General features: G+C 42.4%; 1 protein-coding gene across 2 annotated transcripts in view; it reads right to left on the bottom strand.

Annotated features, from left to right (window-relative positions):
- rps6ka5 (ribosomal protein S6 kinase, polypeptide 5) overlaps nt 1-18,120 on the bottom strand; it is a 165,272-nt gene that overhangs the window by 10,487 nt on the left and 136,665 nt on the right. For both annotated transcript variants that reach the window (XM_080202198.1, XM_080202199.1), the window contains 4 exons: nt 14,320-14,490; nt 3,697-3,888; nt 2,073-2,232; nt 960-1,123 (listed from right to left, as the gene is read on the bottom strand). In XM_080202198.1, coding sequence (XP_080058324.1) covers nt 960-1,123; nt 2,073-2,232; nt 3,697-3,888; nt 14,320-14,490 — 687 coding nt within the window. The remainder of the gene's footprint in view (nt 1-959; nt 1,124-2,072; nt 2,233-3,696; nt 3,889-14,319; nt 14,491-18,120) is intronic.

Below are 18,120 nucleotides of genomic sequence, written 5' to 3'. Positions count from 1 at the left end.
TAACTTTTCTTCAAGACACCATGGGTTGAATTTTACTGGCTTGTCCTGCCCATCGAAGGGCAGAGCGAGCTGGTAAATTCGTGCAAGAGCCGAGAAATCAGGATCATGCCCGATTTCTCAGCTCTCGTGATTTAATGAGAGTCAGATTTCCAGCAAGGTCAGCCTCTTATCGGAAATGGGCGAGAGACTGAGTAATTTATTTAAATGTATTTAAATGTTAATTTACATGTGAATGGGGAACAGTCCTGTTGGTCCTGCCGGTGGAACCGAAGGCCATTGAGGCTCCCTGGGGAGGCAGTGGGCAAGCTGGGGGTTGCCCCTTGGCAGTGCCACCCTGGCACATGGGCAATGCCCAGCTGGCACCTTGACACTGCCCAGTGGAGGTGGGGTTAGAGCCTATGAGGACAGAACATGAAGGGTGCTGCCTGACTGAGGGGTGGGGAGGGGGTCTGCTGTGTACTCTGCAACAGGATCATATTGAGAGGAGGGGGGGCTGCTGCTCTGCTGTTGTGATTGGATTGGGGAAAGGAGGCCCCGATTGGTATGGGCGATGGTGTGGTGGGGGGGAGCCTAGATGCCCATGCGATGTGGGGCTCACGATCAGCCACAGGGAGATTGGTGGCTGGATGAGGCTGCCTGCAGTAGCAGGGTCAGACCCCTGCAGTTCTATTGAGCATGTGCAGAATCTGAGGCCTGCACATGTGCAGTAGCTCCCTCTGCAGGCTGGCTGGCGAATTAAGCCCAGCCCACTGCCTGCAGCAGCAAGAAATGGTCTAGACCATTTTTTCAGTGACTAAGATTGGGCGTGAAAATTTGCCTGAAAAACGGATCAGGAACTCTCCCATTTTCACACTAGCTGGATACTTTGAAAAAATCTTGTAAAATTCCACCCCATGTAACTACAGGTATCACAGCCAAACAGCAATCATAATGAGAATAAAAAGAGAGAATTTACTTACATGAAACGTTGCCTTCACATACGTATGAACAGAAACACCTGAAGAACCAAGAATGTCCGGGGTCATTAGTGGGTTGGATGATAACTGACTGCCGTCCTGAAGCCATTCATTGAAACGAAGGCTTGACATTTTAATCCGTTTGTTTGGGTCAACGGTTAGGAGTCCTGCAAGCGAAAAGCATGGAGAATTACAAGCAAACCACTCAGTTATTTTACTTCTAGCTTTACAGGTCTTCTGTCAGTGCAACTGAGGGGCCGAATGGCTCCTGCTCCTTGTTCTCATGTAATGCAGGAAATCATCCACCTTTACTAGTATTTAACAAGTCAACTCAAGCTTGTGCACTCAAATAGGTCAGGTTCAGAATTCTGTTTGACATACATCAATTAGATTTAAAAAAGAATCTGAAATAACTTTCTCTTCCTCTCTGTCCAACACCCCAAGGAGAGTTGGTACTCACAGAGGCAGAATTCCATGAGAGACCAATAAGCTCCCTATTACAACTCAATGACTGGGGTGCTGTGGGTAGGGGTAGGGAAGGAGTCCCACCCATGAGGAGGCATCCATTCAGTGTAATGGGGCTGCAACTATTTTAATCCAGAGTCAACTGTAGGAATTCTCATGGAAGTCCCAAGGTGAAGGAAAAGGAACAAAGTGTTGAAGAGTAGGAGACGGTGGAGAGGTATTAGTAGAGGCGGTTAAAATTTTATCTTTTAAAAAGCACTTAGATAATTACATGGATATGATGGGCTTAGAGAGATATGGGCCAAATGTGGGCGATTGGGATTATTTACGGGTTTTAAAAAACAAGTGCGGCATGGACAAGTTGGGCCGAAGCATCTGTTTCCATGCAATAAATCTCTATGACTCTATCTCAAACCAACTGGGACCTGCTGCTCTGGTCTTTGATATAATAACATTCCTTGAGTTCCTCTCAGCAACATTTTATGAACTGGATCATTAGACTGAAGATTCAGGAATTGTTGAATTTACCACTGCTAATGTTATACTCAAATAAAAGGCCAGGATCTAAATTCAATATGGTCTAAAGCAGTGATGGTTTGGATGCAATATTTGGCCCTTGGTTAGAAAAGGTCAGTCACTGCCTGTTCCTACCTTGTATCAATTCCTTGGCCTCTTGCGAGACGTTTCTCCAAGCTTCCCCTTCAAAAGAGAAATCCCCCTGTTTTATTTTCGTCATGATTTCTTCGGCACTGGTGGATGTCAATGTCTTTTCCTCACACTGGAATGGAACTTTCCCCGATAGCATGGTATACTGCCAGAGGGAACAACAGTCAGAAATGAAAACATGCCAGGTTTAAATTCTGAAGGGGAAAATATTTCCTTAGCCACAACTTGTGTTTGGGTCTGCAACAATGTTTTTATAAATGCAAAACACTTTTTAAAAAAAAGGCATTTGCAGAGTGTACTGAACGTTTTGAGTTGAGCTTGTGGGTTCTCCTACAAATGAGATCAGCCAGGAGCCCAAACAGCAGTTTTGTGGAATTGGAGATTCCAGAGAAGCCAGAGGGAACAGAGAAATTGATCACTTGGTGAAGAGTAGAACTTCCACCAACACGTTGCTAACATCCCTCGCACTATTTTGAAAGTCAATTTTAACATCGTGTGCGGAATGTTCCAGTCCCGCTTGCCACGGGAATCATAGCAGGCTGGACACGGACCATGCAATAAACTGTTAACCTCGGGTGAAATTTTCTAGTTTTGGGGCAAGCGCAGTCAGAAAATCGCGCCCTATGATTTGGTACCAATTCCATTACAATTAGGGTATTCACCTGATCAGGTTTTGGCAGGAGATGTTGAGGAGGAGGGATTAATGGAGAAATCTCACTTAACTACCATTCCACAGCGTAAGCTGTCATGCAGAGTTCTTTAAATTGAAAATCTCCTTTGTGTTCCTGCGTGCAAATTTCGGCCTCGCTCTGTGACTGACGGCACAGCTGAAACTGATCTGTCACTTTTACACGTGTATTATGAGTTCGTTCCAAAGAATATGCGATAGGATTGAGAAAGTGGTAGAACTCTGGTGGATTTGGGTCCCACACAATTCCCCATTCCATCCATTTCCAGCCTTAGGAATTACAGGTCAACACTTTTTTTAAAGTGAAGTAGTAAATCAAAGTTCAAGAAATGATGACACAATATTATGAGGAGTTATGATAAACCATTCGTATAGGTTGGTAATTAGAGGACATCAAATTTAAAGTTACTATGAAAAGGAAATGAGAGTCTGGAGATTTTTTTTAAAATTCAGGACTATTGGAATGCCCGAGCATAAAGAATGGTGGCTACAAAACTCATAACAGATGTTAAAAGGAAAGGGAGTACGAATTACTCAGAGAATGAGTGCAAGTGAAATAAGCTGAAAGACATTCTATGCTGTAAGCTCTCAAGATTTGATGTTTCTGATCATGAACTATATATATGTGTATAATGAATACAGTAAGAAGTCTCACAACTCCAGGTTAAAGTCCAAGATGTTTATTTGGAATCACGACTTTCGGAGCACTGCTCCTATACCTGATGAAACTTGTGAATCCAAATAAACCCGTTGGACTTTAACCTGAGGATGTGAGACTTTTTACTGTGCCCATCCCAGTCCAACGCCGGCATCTCCATTTCCTGTGTAATGGAGACAGAGGGAGTGAGAGAAAGAGCGAAGAATGAGAGACTTGCACCGGACTTCCCAGGGATATCGAACTTTACCCTGCCACCAACTTACCAGGATAACACCCAAACTCCAAAGATCACAGGATTCGTCATAACCATCGTCCTTCAGTAGTTCAGGAGCTGCGTAATGCAGCGTAAAGCACGGGGTCTTCAAAGGCTGATTGTCAGGAGGTTTCAATCGTGCAAACCCAAAATCTATGACTTTAATTTCAGTGCTGTCATTATCATCAGCGTATAACAAGTTCTACAGAACAAGAGTTGGGCGGGAAAAAATGGAAACAGGATTATTATTAAACTTCATCGCTCAATAGCTACAAAATGTTCTGGTAAACATTGAAACATAATGCCCTTTTTATAGCATGTTCCTGTATAATGTAGCATTCTTCCAATAGATTAGACTATTACTTGCAACTTGAGGATCAATCTTGTCTTCCTAAAAGCTGACACAGCAAACTAAAAATACCAATTGCATCAGTTTTTTGATGCAAAATCAAGCTACAAGTATCTGTGCATCTCAGAGAATGAAATGTAAATGGGTAAATCAGATTAAGTTGAAGAGATGTGATTCATAACCCATTTATACTCAAAACATGAGCATGGTTGTTTTAATATAGTGAAGCAAATGCCAAATGCAGCTGAACATTGCCAATTATTTAGCATTGTCCCTCATGTCACATGGCATTTCTCAATGGTTCAACATACAGCAATATTCCACACGGGAGTTTGTGCCATACACAAAATCTACTGGGAAACCCACTTGAGGGCCCAACTCACAATGTTTAGTTCAGCTCCTACCTGACAAAGCAGGGATCGCCCCCTGCCCCGCCGCCGCATTCTCGTATCCCCTTGCCCCACCCCACTTCCACCTAACTGGTGAAGAGGTCACACTCAGAAGTTAATCTATCTTTGCTCTTTGATAGCCAGTGGTTTGCTAGGTTACTAGGAATAACCTTGTCAGTTCTCAGGTTGAGTCATGATGGTTTTGTTTTGTTTTATCAATGCTGGAGGTTGGTCATTGAGTCACAATGTAGCCACGTTGCAATTATTTTTGTATATGGTGAAAATCTTTGCAAGGCTCTGGAGAAACATGCAGAGATATAGACAGAGGAGGCAAAAATACACAAAACATATAATAAATATGACTGAATCCGTTCAATAACAGTAAAAAGTCCGACAACACCAGGTTTCAGTCCAACTGATTTATTTGATAGTACACTCACTAGCCAACGCCGACATATCCACATCATGAACCCATTCAATGCAGAGGAATATTAAGAATTGCTAAAGCTAATGCTTCTTTGGAGAGTTTGCCAATCTGACTCTTGAAAGGATAAATATTGGAAAAGCTCTTTTCAATTCTGCTTAATAGAGCAGTGTAAATATGACACCAGTTTAATAGCAGAAAAAGTGCACATACTACTGCTATAACCTTATCGAGACATGTAGGAGATGATCTTACCGGCTCATTGTGCCAGCAACATCGGAGTAGTGAGCCTGTAAGATTGTGAGACAGGCGAAAAACTGGGTTCGCACCTGGTTTCTTGCTCTCACAATGATATTGGCACTGAATTGCTAGTGGGGGCTGATTACAGGATTTTATTAGGAGAAATTAGGATTTAAATATTATTAGTGAATCCGGGACAGAATCGACCGCGGGAAGCAATCGAGCGCACAATCGGCAGTGGTGGGGAAGGCGATGTCCAAGGAGTAGGAGGGGAGTGACTATCTCCCAATGCACTATGTACTACTGCACATAATGCATTGAGAGATCAGGCATACATGCAATAGTGTCCTCTAGCAGTTATCAGTCGGCTTCCCGGTGCGAATCGACTCCATTCACTCCCCGTAATGGTGAGAATCACGCTGTCTCATTTTTTTTCGAAGTGTAATAAGATTTGAATTTTTCTCTCACCAAAAAATGGGTCTAAAATTTACCCATTTTCCCATTCTCATTCGGCACTTCGAATTTTTTTGGTAAGATTGCCCCATACTGAAGTAGTAAAATAAGAATTTGAAATATTTTACATCTAAAGTAGCATTTACATGGCTGAGCTTGAGCCCGAAATTTGCAAGAAATCAGGGTGCAGCTGTCTGCAGGGCATATAAGAAAAGCTAAATGTGATTGAAGTTCAGCAGATTTTCTCAGCAGATCTTCTCCAAATCAAAACTCAGCAGTAGCTACAAATGGACAATGATCTACTGCAACAAAGCAGAATCACAGTAGCAATGAGTCAACACTGAGCAACAATATAGACCTAAGGCCAGTACAATCATCTGAAACTGGGGACCTGAGTAAACGGACTTACAGGAAATTTCTCATCTGCCTAATTGATGACTTTTTGCACATGTGAGAGAGAAAGACGAGAGCGTACACGTACAGGCATGTGTGCAAGAATGAGTGAGGGAAAGAGGAAAAAGAGTGAGAGAGATGTGTTAAATTTAGGGACTGATTTGAGTATAGTTCAGGTGAAGTACTCTTCAAAATGGCTCATATGAAAAAACAAGTCAGTAGATCAACTGTCCTGAAGTTTAATGTAATGAAACACAGAATGTTGGTGGTGGGCAAACTTATCAAATTGTCCTACTCTTCTGAAGAATACCTCAATGAGGAAGGATATCAAAAATTGAACAATTCCAGCTATACCTTATTCAGCTATAAAATTCCAGCTATACTGGCTGACAGCTTTTCTGGCTTTAGTTCTATACTTGCTTTTACTTCCACGGTATTACCTCTTATAGGGTATTGGTTACAGTTGGGTAAGTCTGAAGAAGTCTTTGTAGTTTTACATCAGTTAACTGTAAGTCTTGGGGAATTATTTACAAATATACAGTAAAGGGTACAATCTGGGAGCTATCTCCATGCTTACTAGAACTCACGTCTCTGACTAACATACCAGACTGACCCTGGGTGCAGGTCATGTGCTCTCTTACTTACCTGCATGGGGGGACCTGGACTCAGACCCACATTAACCCTCTATATGCCAGACCCTATACTATATGACCTTTTCTAAGTGCTGATAGCTGGACTACAATTTTCCTGGCATCAGGAGGCCTTCAGAATTTTACCTACGGGCCCAATCTACATGGGTGTAAATAGATTGTGGGAGTGATCTTACCATTTTGCCAGCCAGTCGATGGATGGGGTGAGCTGATAAGATTGTGAGAGAGCCAAAAAAATCGGGTTCGCATCTCTTGCGATCTTACCAGCACCGGATATCTGGCAAGATTAGCCTCACGCCAGAATAGTGATCGTCCGGTCTCACTTGCCTATGCAGCTTCACTTGTGAAAGTCCTCACTAATGAGGATTACGTATGGTCCCCTCATTGGGGACCTGTTGTGATGGCCTTGCTGGTAGGACCAGAGCCCATTGAGGCCCTCATTCAGGGGCGGGGGACGATTTCTGAGGGGGTCAGGCAAGATAGGAGGACACAGGCCAATTGTGGGGGAAGGCGCAGCGCAACCAGGATCGGCTGGTCCGTGCTGGGAGCAGACTTGGGGGGGGACGGTTGTGGATAGGCGATCGATCAGTCCATGTGGGGGAGTGGGGAGCAAACAATTGGTTGCAGAGCCCAGCAATAGCTGGGGGAAGGTGCCTAAAAGATCTCTCTATCTCTGTGCTATTGCACAGAACAGTGAAATCTGAGCATGTGGAATGGTGCCCTCTGCTGCAGGCTACTGGCTTTTGGCAAGCTTAGGCCCTGCCTCCTCCCCCTGCTGGTGGGGAAAAGATCTTGCTTCTTTTTTTCCCTCTATGTGTGGTAAGATTTGATTTTTAACTCACCCAAAAAAGCAGTGTGATTCTCACCCATTTTCACGCTCATTCGGCACTTAGAATCTTTTTTTGGTAAGATCACCCCCAGTGTGTGCTTGTAGGCGCTCCAATCATTAAGGCTGTCACAATTACTTTTAATCTAGTTCTCCTCCAAGGCCCTGATGTAATTGTTAATAAGGACCATTGGATAACATGCAGCAATGGGAAAACTGACTGAGTTCCTAGTCCAGCAGCACTTAAGCTAACATCAGCTCCCAGTTAAGTCACAAAGAAACTTGAGACCTTCTGATCTTTGGACCAAGTACTCCAGTCTGAAAAGTGTACATGTGACAGACAGGAAAGAACGCTTAAGTATTCAAAAGGAGTTTATTTAATTTCAATGGGCCTTCTGTAAAATATTACAATTAGGACAGTTAGTAAAAAGAGCTACAGATTTCTGCTAGTGTTCAGAAAGATAAACAGATGGGTAAATATAAATTGCTTTCATTCATGCCATGTCACATCAAGAAACCTCAAATTGTTTTACACAACTGAATTCTTTTGGAGTAAATAACTGTTATTATGCAGGTAAACAAGACAGCCAGTCTTTTCACAAGTACCGTAAAGACATACAACCTTAAAGTACTGATTGAAACCATTTGATCCATTATGCCTCTTGGAAAGAGCTGTCTGAGTAGTTCCACTCCCCTGCTTTATCTGTAATAGCCCTACAAAGTTATCCTCGTCAAGCATTTATCCAATCCATTTTCAGAAGCTGCAGTTGAATTTGCATGTATTACCCTTTCAGCAAGTGCATTCCAGATCACAGCTGCCTGCTGCATAAAACAAATTCTCATCTTTCCCAAGAAATGCATTCTCATTTGTCCTTAACCAATTTGATGTTATAATTCTGCCCACAAGTATACTTTATTCAGCCCAGTCTAGAACGCTTGGGCTGCCTCCTCCAGTCCTAAATTACCCCTTGGTGTTCCGGGATGCATAGGTTAGATGGATTAGTGGAGTAAATATGTGGGGATACAGGGATAAGGCCTTGATGGGATTGCTGTCGGTGCAGACTTGATGGACCGAATGGCCTGCTTCTCCACTGTAGGAATTCTATAATTGCTCATTCTGGTATCACCCGCATCCGCTGAATTAGTTTTTGAGTCCAAGTCAGTGACGTAAATTAGAATCTCTAGGGTTGACAACAACAGGCCCTGAGGCACCTCCCTCAGTAACTAACCCCCACAAACCTGACATAACTCATTTAATTGGCCTTTCAGCCAACTAATTAATTTACTGACCCTGAATTGGTATAGCACTGAGATTAATGAATAGCTTTTAGTGTGAGAGTGCATGGGTTGCTGATTTATTAAACAATACAACAAGCCAGGTTTGTGCTGTAGAAGCTGACCTCTGCACATCAAATCTGGAGGTGCTCAATGCTGGTGTGCTGTCAAAGACAAAAGATGCAAATTGCTTTCTCTTCACCCCACCCAGAAACAACTATCCCCACATCAAAGATCACATCAAACACCCCCAACCACTCTCACCCCAGGTTTACGCGCAAAGAACACTGACTTAAATAGAATAATACTGGAAATAGCAACTTGCTTTACTGTCACTGATCAGCAGAGTTTTACAGTAAATGACAGAGGGACAGAAAGTACAATTGTTAATCAGGCCAATGACACAGCTAGGTTAATATAGTGGAGCAAAGGTTCCCATAAAGCATTCAATTCTGGGAATATTCTTGCTGTAACAATGTGAACTGTTACACCAGGCCTTGTCACACCTTGCAGCATAAACACAAAGCATGGAGCCATTGCATTGCAACCCCCTCTAATTACACCATCCCCAGCCATGGAATAGCCTGCTGTTGCTCCATTAGGAGACTGACAGGCCTTTAAATTTTCAAAGAAGAAGGATGCGACGCTTGATAACTATGGATGCAAACTAGCGGCTGGCCTAGCAAACCCTGTAATGGCCACTAAATCTCTGAAAACAGGATTTGGTTCAGTGAGATTTCATTCTGAGATATTCCCTGCCCCTCACCAATGATGCAATAGGTTCAGGGCCAGAAAGGGCACATGCCTGAATAGCACACATTATAATATTAGCACCCTGATGCCCAATTCCACCTTCAACGTATCTTTCCACTCAGCTGGAGAGACGTTACACCGGCTCAAGTCACTACTGGATTTCAGATCATGCTACGGGCGCATAGCTAAGTACAGCCCCCAGGTGGTGAGGGGCACTGTCACCCAGCACTGCCCCCGGCAGTGTCTGGGTGGGCCCTCTGGGAAGCCCCACTGGAGAAGGGTTTCCGCTTATTTGTGGTGGAGGGGGCATGCCCTAATGCTTGTCAGATCGGGGATACCCGAATGCTTGTGGTCGGGGGGGCTGCACCCATACTTTTATGGGGGAGTGCCTGGTGCTTGTGGGGAGGAGTTATCTGATATTTGTAGGGTGGGGGTGGTCGCTCCGATGCTTATGCCGGTGGGGGTTCTTTGTGTCTGTGGGAGTGGGGTTTATTTTTTGCGCAGATCGTGGCATTCTTTAAAGACGGCACTCTGATCTCTGTGGAAGTGACCTTTTTGGCTCTATCGGGTCCCACCTGGCCAGAGGTCCACTGCAAACAATGACTCCCAATTCTCTGTACGCAGAGTGCCTGAGAATCTGCAGAGAAAATTCCGCTCTACAACTGGAAAGCTGCAAACCGGTTTTCTCACTGAGACTGACACTCTGATAAACTCTGGGATGATTCCATCATAGAGAGAGCACAATACTCATGCACACTGGATTAAGTGGATTTCTACAAAACTCCTAATGATTAGTGCAATGCAAATTACACAGTATAGCTATATGGAGCTAAGCTCAGTGTTACAAAGCACAACATAACCTAAGTGAAAGTAACTTCAATACACAATACTCATCCCAGTAGGTTTGTTCAATAAAGGCATTCGCGAGCTAGCTCAATATCTCTCGGTGTTGCTTCCTACATCAATGTATGCAATTAAAAGGATAATATTTATTCTAGTCACGGAATTGTGGTTTATTAGGAAAGTTACGGTATTCATTCTCCCTGACCTTGAACACTATTAATAAATCCAAAGCTTCACATGCTGCTTTGGTTACAAAGAACAAAAGGTACAATTTATTTCTGTTTCTGTATAATTAGTGCTTTATACACTTTCTACAGCAAGCAGCTTTTCGTGGCACAGGAGTATGAATACGTAATGGTAATTTGTTGTCACAGAATTCAGGTCAGTTATGTAGTTACTAACTGTAAAGTGCTTTGGTCTATCGTGAGGTTGTGAAAGGTGCTATAGAAATAGCATGGGGCGGCATGGCGGCACAGTGGTTAGCTGCCTCACAGCATCAAGGGCCCGGGTTGATTCTCTAGCTCATTGTCTGTGTGGAATCTGCATGTTCTCTCTGTGACTACGTGGGTTTCCTCCGGATGCTCATGTTTCCTCCCACAGTCCAAAGATGGGCAAGTTAGATGGACTGGCCATGCTAAATTGTCACTTAGTTACTGGGGGACTAGCTAGGGTAAATGCATGGGTTTACAGGGATAGAGCCTGGGGGTGGGATTGTGGTCAGTGCAGATTCGATAGGCTGAATGACCTCCTTCTGCACTGTAGAGATTCTATAATTCCACTATGGAGAATAGAAATTTACATTGCAAATGCGCATTTCCATTAACTGCAAGTTTTTTTTAATGAACCAGTTTGGTTGGGTTTTTAACAATAACTAGCTTTCATGATCACAGCTCACACCAGTTGGGATTGGAAAAGATGGGGGAGTTCTCTGGCCATTCACGCTGAAGGGATTCTCTGGTCCCGCCAGCTGCACACACTCTCCTGTCGGTTTCATGGCAGCATGGGGTGACATCAATGGGAAATCCCATTGCCTGTTGCCAGCGTGCCACTGAGAAACACGTGGTTTGGAGTCACAGAATACCCCTGCTATCCTCTGAGTGTCCAGTGCTGAGGCTAAGACAAAGGGGGCTGGTCCAATATAATCACATTCAGACTGCAGCATGGAGCCTCAATCCATGAACCTAGACCAGTATATTAACTGAATCAGAAAAGAGCCAGTCAAGAAAGGTTCAAATCAAATAAACTAATGTTTCTGCTTGTGCTCTGGTTGGGTGAGAATTATGGACTAACATCCACATTTTGCAGCATTGACATGGGTAACATGAGCTAAGTCAGGCATGCTGAAATGTTAATCCTGATTTTTGAAAAAGTCTAAATGGAAATAATATAAAGATGGGTCTTGAAGATTGCCAGTGATGTGACTATTTCCTTTGGTAGCTTGTTCTATCGTGGGATTATCCTCAGGAAGGTAGATTGTCGATACACTATTTTGAAAACAAATAGTCGTTGTAACTTGTGTGGATATCCACCTCATGTTTTGTCATTACTGGGCCGTAACTTCCAAGCTGGGGGGGGGAATACCCCAAAAATGCACTGGGGAATACCTCCCCAAACTTTACAGGGAAGTATTTGCATGGCAATATACCAGAAGTGCAAATGTCCTCAGGGCAGTTGCCCTGCACTGCGAATCACCTGAAAACGTAATTTAAACTGCAAACTTTGGATAATTTTGCCAGCATTACACCAACAGTTACTTGGAAAAAGTTAGAATTAAAATCTTTTGGAGTCTGGGTGACTATTGTAAAGATGCAGACCAAACCCCCTGACAGGACATACCCCTAACCCTCTCCTTCTCCCCCCATGGGATTCCCCATAAATACCTGACCCAATGTCAAACCAAGTAAAGAAAGAGAAATAGAAATTGAAAGGAAAGGAAAAAAGGCAGAAATGAAAAGTTGAAAAAAAAAAGACGTTTTCATAATCTCCAACAATTAGAGGTTGGAGAGTGAGACACAAGAACAGAGCCGATAGATCAAGAGTAGACCACTTGGCTCATCCAGCCTGCTCTACCGTTCATGGCTGATCATGGCCAAACTCCATTTTCACCCCCATTCCCCTTAATTCCCCAAAACATCAAAAATCCATTTAACCCAGCCTTAAATGCCTTCAACGGTGGGGCTTTGACGACCCTCTGGTTAGAACATTGAATACAGGAGTTGGAATGTCTTGTTGAAGTTGTACAAGACAGTGGTAAGGCCACATTTGGAATACTGTGTGCAATTCTGGTCACCCCATTATAGAAACGATATTATTAAACTAGAAAGAGTGCAGAAAAGATTTACTAGGATGCTACCGGGACTTGATGGATTGAGTTATAAGGAGGGGCTGGATCGACTGGGACTTCTTACTCTGGAGCGTAAGAGGCTGAGGGATGATCTTATAGAGGTCTATAAAATAATGAGGGGCACAGATCAGATAGATAGTCAGTATCTTTTCCCAAAGGTAGGGGAGTCTAAAACTAGAGGGCATAGGGTTAAGGTGAGAAGGGAGAGATACAAAAGTGTCCAGAGGGCAATTCTTTCACACAGAGAGTAGTGAGTGTCTGAAACAAGCTGCCAGAGGTAGTAGTAGAGGCAGGTGAAACTTTGTCTTTTGAAAAGCATTTAGATAGTTACATAGGTAAGATGGGTATAGAGGGATATGGGCCAAATTCAGGCAATTGGGATTCGCTTATGGGTTTTAAAAAAAAGGTGAGCATCGACAAGTTGGACTGAAGGACCTGTTTCCATGCTGTAAACCGCTGACTCTATGACTCTAGAGAGTCCCAAAGATTCACAATCTGTTGAGTGAAGCAATTTCTCCTCATCTGGATCTCCAATGATTGGTCCCCCACCCTGAGACTTCAAGATTCCCTGACCAGCGGAAACAATCTCTCAACAATCCATATTAATCTAGACTCTACCCTTACTGTAGTTAATTTTTAGTGTCAGTAGGGTTGTTTGGACTAGTTAGCACATTATAAGCATCTTACAATGGAATTAATCATCAACTGAAGCTTGGGGGAAGAGTTATGTAAGATGATTGAAGGTATTTTGAAGAGTTATGTTTTGAAAGGGTTGTTTTAAGTGTACAGATTGATGTGGCAATATGGGGGGCTTTAGGAAGGGTGTCTGAATTGTGGGCTGTATTAATTGATGCTGGAGCATTTGGTAGGATGAGGGGGAAATGCATAGAAGGTCGGGTTCTTGGAGTAAGCGTGTGTGTGGGACAACAAAATGAAGAAGAAAACACATTGCAGGCTCAGGGCTGATGGACATTGTCAGTTGAGTATGATGTGAATAAGTCATGAAGCGATATATTTCAGGACTGACATCTATTAAAGGAAGTTTTTAACTTGTTCAGTCACATAATTAGACTTGTATGCTAGACAATGCACATTAGCAATGCACAAAAATACATTTAAACTATAATCATTTGAGGAGATTTATGGTAACAAAATAGAATTTGTGTAATTTTCCATAGTGAGCGGCCATGTAGAAGCAGCAACCTTAAAGGCCAGATACAGCTAATAGTTATTTGGTCATAAACTCAACATTCTGGCTGTCGATGGCAAATGAATTCCACAGTAAGGAATGGGTAGAAAAATATTTCATGTAAAAATAAATTACAAATAGTCCTCCTATGCTGTAAATATTCTATTATTCTATGATTCTACTAGTTAAATATTTTAGTTATTTTGGCAGTTTTAGAAGAGTGTAAGAAGTTGCTATTGTTGAGGATTCAGTAATCATAGATGCAGCCAAACTGTGAAAAATTAATTTTAGGTTTACTGGAAAAATTTCACCAACTAAGGCTGCAGTAATGTCAGAAATCTGACAGGGAGCACAATATAAGAGAACAATAAATCATAAACAATAAATATGGGAAACAGAATGGAAAGTTAAATTAAAGACAAAAAGACAAGCACCGACCAATGTAGGAAATCCAGACATTTGTCCCGCTTTCCTTACTCTGTACTGTTTTGAACACATTCAGTACCTCAGGTTTCAAATCTCTGTGGACAACTCCCACATCGTGCATATGGCTGACAGCAGACACCAGTTTACGCATTATGTAACTGGCTTCCGTTTCACTGAAGTGCTTCTTCTTTCGGATCCGCTCGAGCAGCTCTCCGCCTTTCAGCAGTTCCATCACTAAGAACGTGTGTAACTGAAGAAAAAGCACAGAAAAATAAAATCAATATTAAACGTTATGCTGATCACAAGATCAGGGAAAACAAGTCCTTTCAGTCACTCTCAACAAGTGTCCGTAACATTGTCGATTTTCTCAATTTTTTAGCTGGAATAATCTTGGGGGCGATTCTCCCAACCCACCGTACTAATTTTTTAGTATCTCCACATAATGGCTAATTTTTTAGCGCAGCGGGCCGAGAGAATCGCACATTGGCCAAAAGGATGATTGTGCCACGGGATGTTGGGGGGCAACACTCCAGGGTCCGGGCTGGTCAGCGATTAAGCTGGCTAGCAAAATAGAGGCTGACACTTTGGGGCCTCTGCGCATTTCAGCCTCCCCAGCATGAATAGGCCCACCTGCTGAAATCTAATGATATTCATGCTGGTGGTCTCTGCATTGCACAGAGTGTGGAAGGTTCTTCTCTGCAATCCTACTGAAAAAAAAGTGAATTACTCCAGTTTTCCTATGAATTTGACACTTAGAATTTTTGGGGAAGAATCGTCCCCCTTGTTTCTTTTCATTTTTTCATAGTAGTTTCTTCAAGTTACTTTAACATGCAAATCAAATCACTAATGCAAATATGTAAAAACGTAGCCTTGATTATCTGATCCCACAAGATCAGTGAAGTAATTTTTCCTGATTCCATGGACGGTGCTTTTGAAATATCTTGTTTTGATCAGTTCAACACGGAGAAGCTAAAGAAACTGGATTTTCCTCCTTCAGAGAATAAGGGGATCTAAGGTGTTGAATAAAATAAATAAGCAGAAATGGATTCTAATGACAGAAATGTAAGTAACCAGCAGGCACACAATTTGCAAAAGATCCAAAGACAACATGGGACATTTTTTTCTTTTAAACAGCGAGTTGTTATGATCTGGAATACATTGCCTGAAAGGGTGGTGGAAACCGATTCAATAACAACTATAAAAAGGTAGCTGCATATATATTCAAAGGGGTAAAATTTATAGGACAAAGGGAAAAGAGTAGGCGAGGGGGGACTAATTAGATAACTCATTCAAAGCACTGGCACAGGCATTGTGGGCCAAATGTCATTTTTTGTGTTGTACTTTAAATGTCACCTGCTTCAAAGAAAACCAGCATAGAGCAGCTGAGAATAATGAAAGAGCAGCAGGCGCTTGAAAGGAATGTATTCTTTGCACTATTACGAGCAAAATTATAAATCACATGGAAATCTGGTTTTGGATGAATTATTCCAATATGTTCAATTCTATTTTTTCATTTTTCCGTCTTACAAACAACATTCCCAGCAAACATGATCCCAGATGGGAAATCTTACCCAGGATATGTTACTGTGAAATACAGGCACATTATGAACTGAGAATTAATTAACTTATTGCTACTGAGTGGCAGGACAAAGCACAAAGGTGTGAGACTAAAAGGATGACTCTTACAGAGAGCTGACACAGGCATGATGTGTCCCTCTGTGGTGTAAGTTTCTGTGATTCTAGGTAGAACCTCCTTCCCCCAAAGGAAGATAGGAACAGGATGTACGAGGGGCAGGGAACCAGTAAACGCAAACCAGGATGCTGTACTCACTTGGCAGGGGTTGCAGTAATTCAAACTGAAAATATAGCTATCATATGAAGCTTGGTGGGGAGGGGGAGAGAAATAGTTCTCAGGGTGAATTGCAGAAAATTACTCTTGCTTATTGAAAAGGGGATTTTCACAGTAACATTACTGCAGTGTTAATGTAAGCCTTTTAGTGACAATAATAAATAAACTTAAAACTTATAAACGAGTGTGCGTGAAGAAAAACTGCATTTTTTAAACAGCATGAGGCATAAATCAAGGGCCGATGTAATGCTAAAGTGAAAATTAATAGGATTATTTATGACAAAATGTAGACTAGATAGAAATGAAACAAAGAATAAAACCCTTGAAAATGTGCTTTCCTTTTAGAATTCCTGTAAATTTTCAGCTTCCAGTCACAGGCTGAACATATCAAGGACACATCATTACAATAGCTGCAGAATCTTATCATGTGAGAGTGATGCATCTAGTACTGATATTTACTGATTTCAGGGTAGCCTTACGGAAGTTTTAAACCATTTCCTGCATCATATTGTCACAAAATGAAACAGAAGGGTAAAATTAACAAATTCTCTTTAAGAATTTTTTCTTAAACTAACTGGTTTTCCAAGGTGCTGTACACAAGTATTTACGGTCAATTTGATTTTTTAGGTAAGCACATACAGGAGACAGAGAATTATGTAAGCATTGTTAAAGCAGTAAGGCAGACGGACAAGTCTAAAAGGCTGGAGGATGACTGTACAAGGGATAGGAAGAAAGAAGAAAGAAGAAAGGGAGGAAGAGAAGGGGAAGTTATTGCTGCTTCAGAAATCCTCAGTGTGAAGGATGGGGATTTCCATTGAAAATGTTTGGGGGATGGTGCAGTGAATAGGAAATACAATTGGAAAAGGGGGTTTCCGTTAAAAAATGTAAAGCTGGTTAGGGGTCCTCTTTAAAGGGAACTGTTGGGTAAAAGTTACCAGCAGCCAGTGAGTGAATTGGAATAGAAAGGGCATCCAGCAGTGAATTGGAATAGAAAGGGCATCCAGCAGTGAGAAATCAAGGCCATAATGGAAGATGCAGCTAGTGAAGGTTGAATGAGACTTTAAGCCTGCAAGGAAGCTAAAAGATAGACTCATGGAAAATGAGCAAGTAAGAAGCAGAAGGGTAAAACGAGGAGAAATAAAGAAAGAAGCTGTGGTGAAAAGTTGGTAGAGGGAGTGGTGGGTTTGAGAGTGGGGGAAGAGTATGTTGGAACAAAGAGGCATAGAGAGGGACAGTGAAAGGGCAATCAGGAATTTCACAGCTGGGAATGGGAATAACTTATTTTACCTTTGCAAAAGGATTCCATTTTGTTCTTAATCTTAATGGTAACAGAGAAGGTGCTGGTGGTTAATTTCTGTTTTGGCAGGGGAGAGAGAGAGAGAGAGAGACAGGGGATAGTTTTTCATCATTTAGTATAGGAGATAAATCTCCATTCAGCAATACATCTTCAGCATCTCCACTCCTGTAAAATGGCACTGATATTAGCCAAAAATCTCCTGTCTTGCTCTTCATGGGAATCGTAGCGGGTGAGACAGAAAATTCAGCAGACCATTTAAAAGCCCTTTGAGCTCGGGCCACGCACATCATGTCAAAAGATATTTCAGGCCAATTGTTTACTTTTGAAGAGCTCTGTTGCTTTGTAGGTACATGCAAGCCACCTATTCATCACCTCTTGAACTTCAGTGAAATTACCATTGCCAAATCCCCCACTATCAACGTCCTTGGGGGGGGTTACCATTGACTAGAAATTGAACTGGACTAGCCGTATAAATACTGTGGCTACCAGGGCAGATCGAAGGCTCAGAATCCTGTGGCAAGCAACTCACCTTCTGACTTCCCAAAGCCTGTCCACCATCTACAAGGCACAAGTCAGGAGTAAAATGGAATATTCTCCACTTGCCTGGAGCTCGACACTATCCAGGACAAAGTAGCCTGCCTGATTGCTACCCATTCCACAAACATTCAATCCCTCCACCACTGATGAACAGTGGCAGCCGCCTGTGCCATCCACAAGATTCACTGCAGGAGCTC

Source organism: Carcharhinus amblyrhynchos, chromosome 14 (genome assembly GCF_965287045.1).
Source record: "Carcharhinus amblyrhynchos chromosome 14, sCarAmb.v2.hapA, whole genome shotgun sequence".
Lineage (NCBI taxonomy): Eukaryota > Metazoa > Chordata > Chondrichthyes > Carcharhiniformes > Carcharhinidae > Carcharhinus > Carcharhinus amblyrhynchos.
Note: the sequence above shows the minus strand (reverse complement) of the source record. Positions and strands in the feature narration are given on the sequence as shown.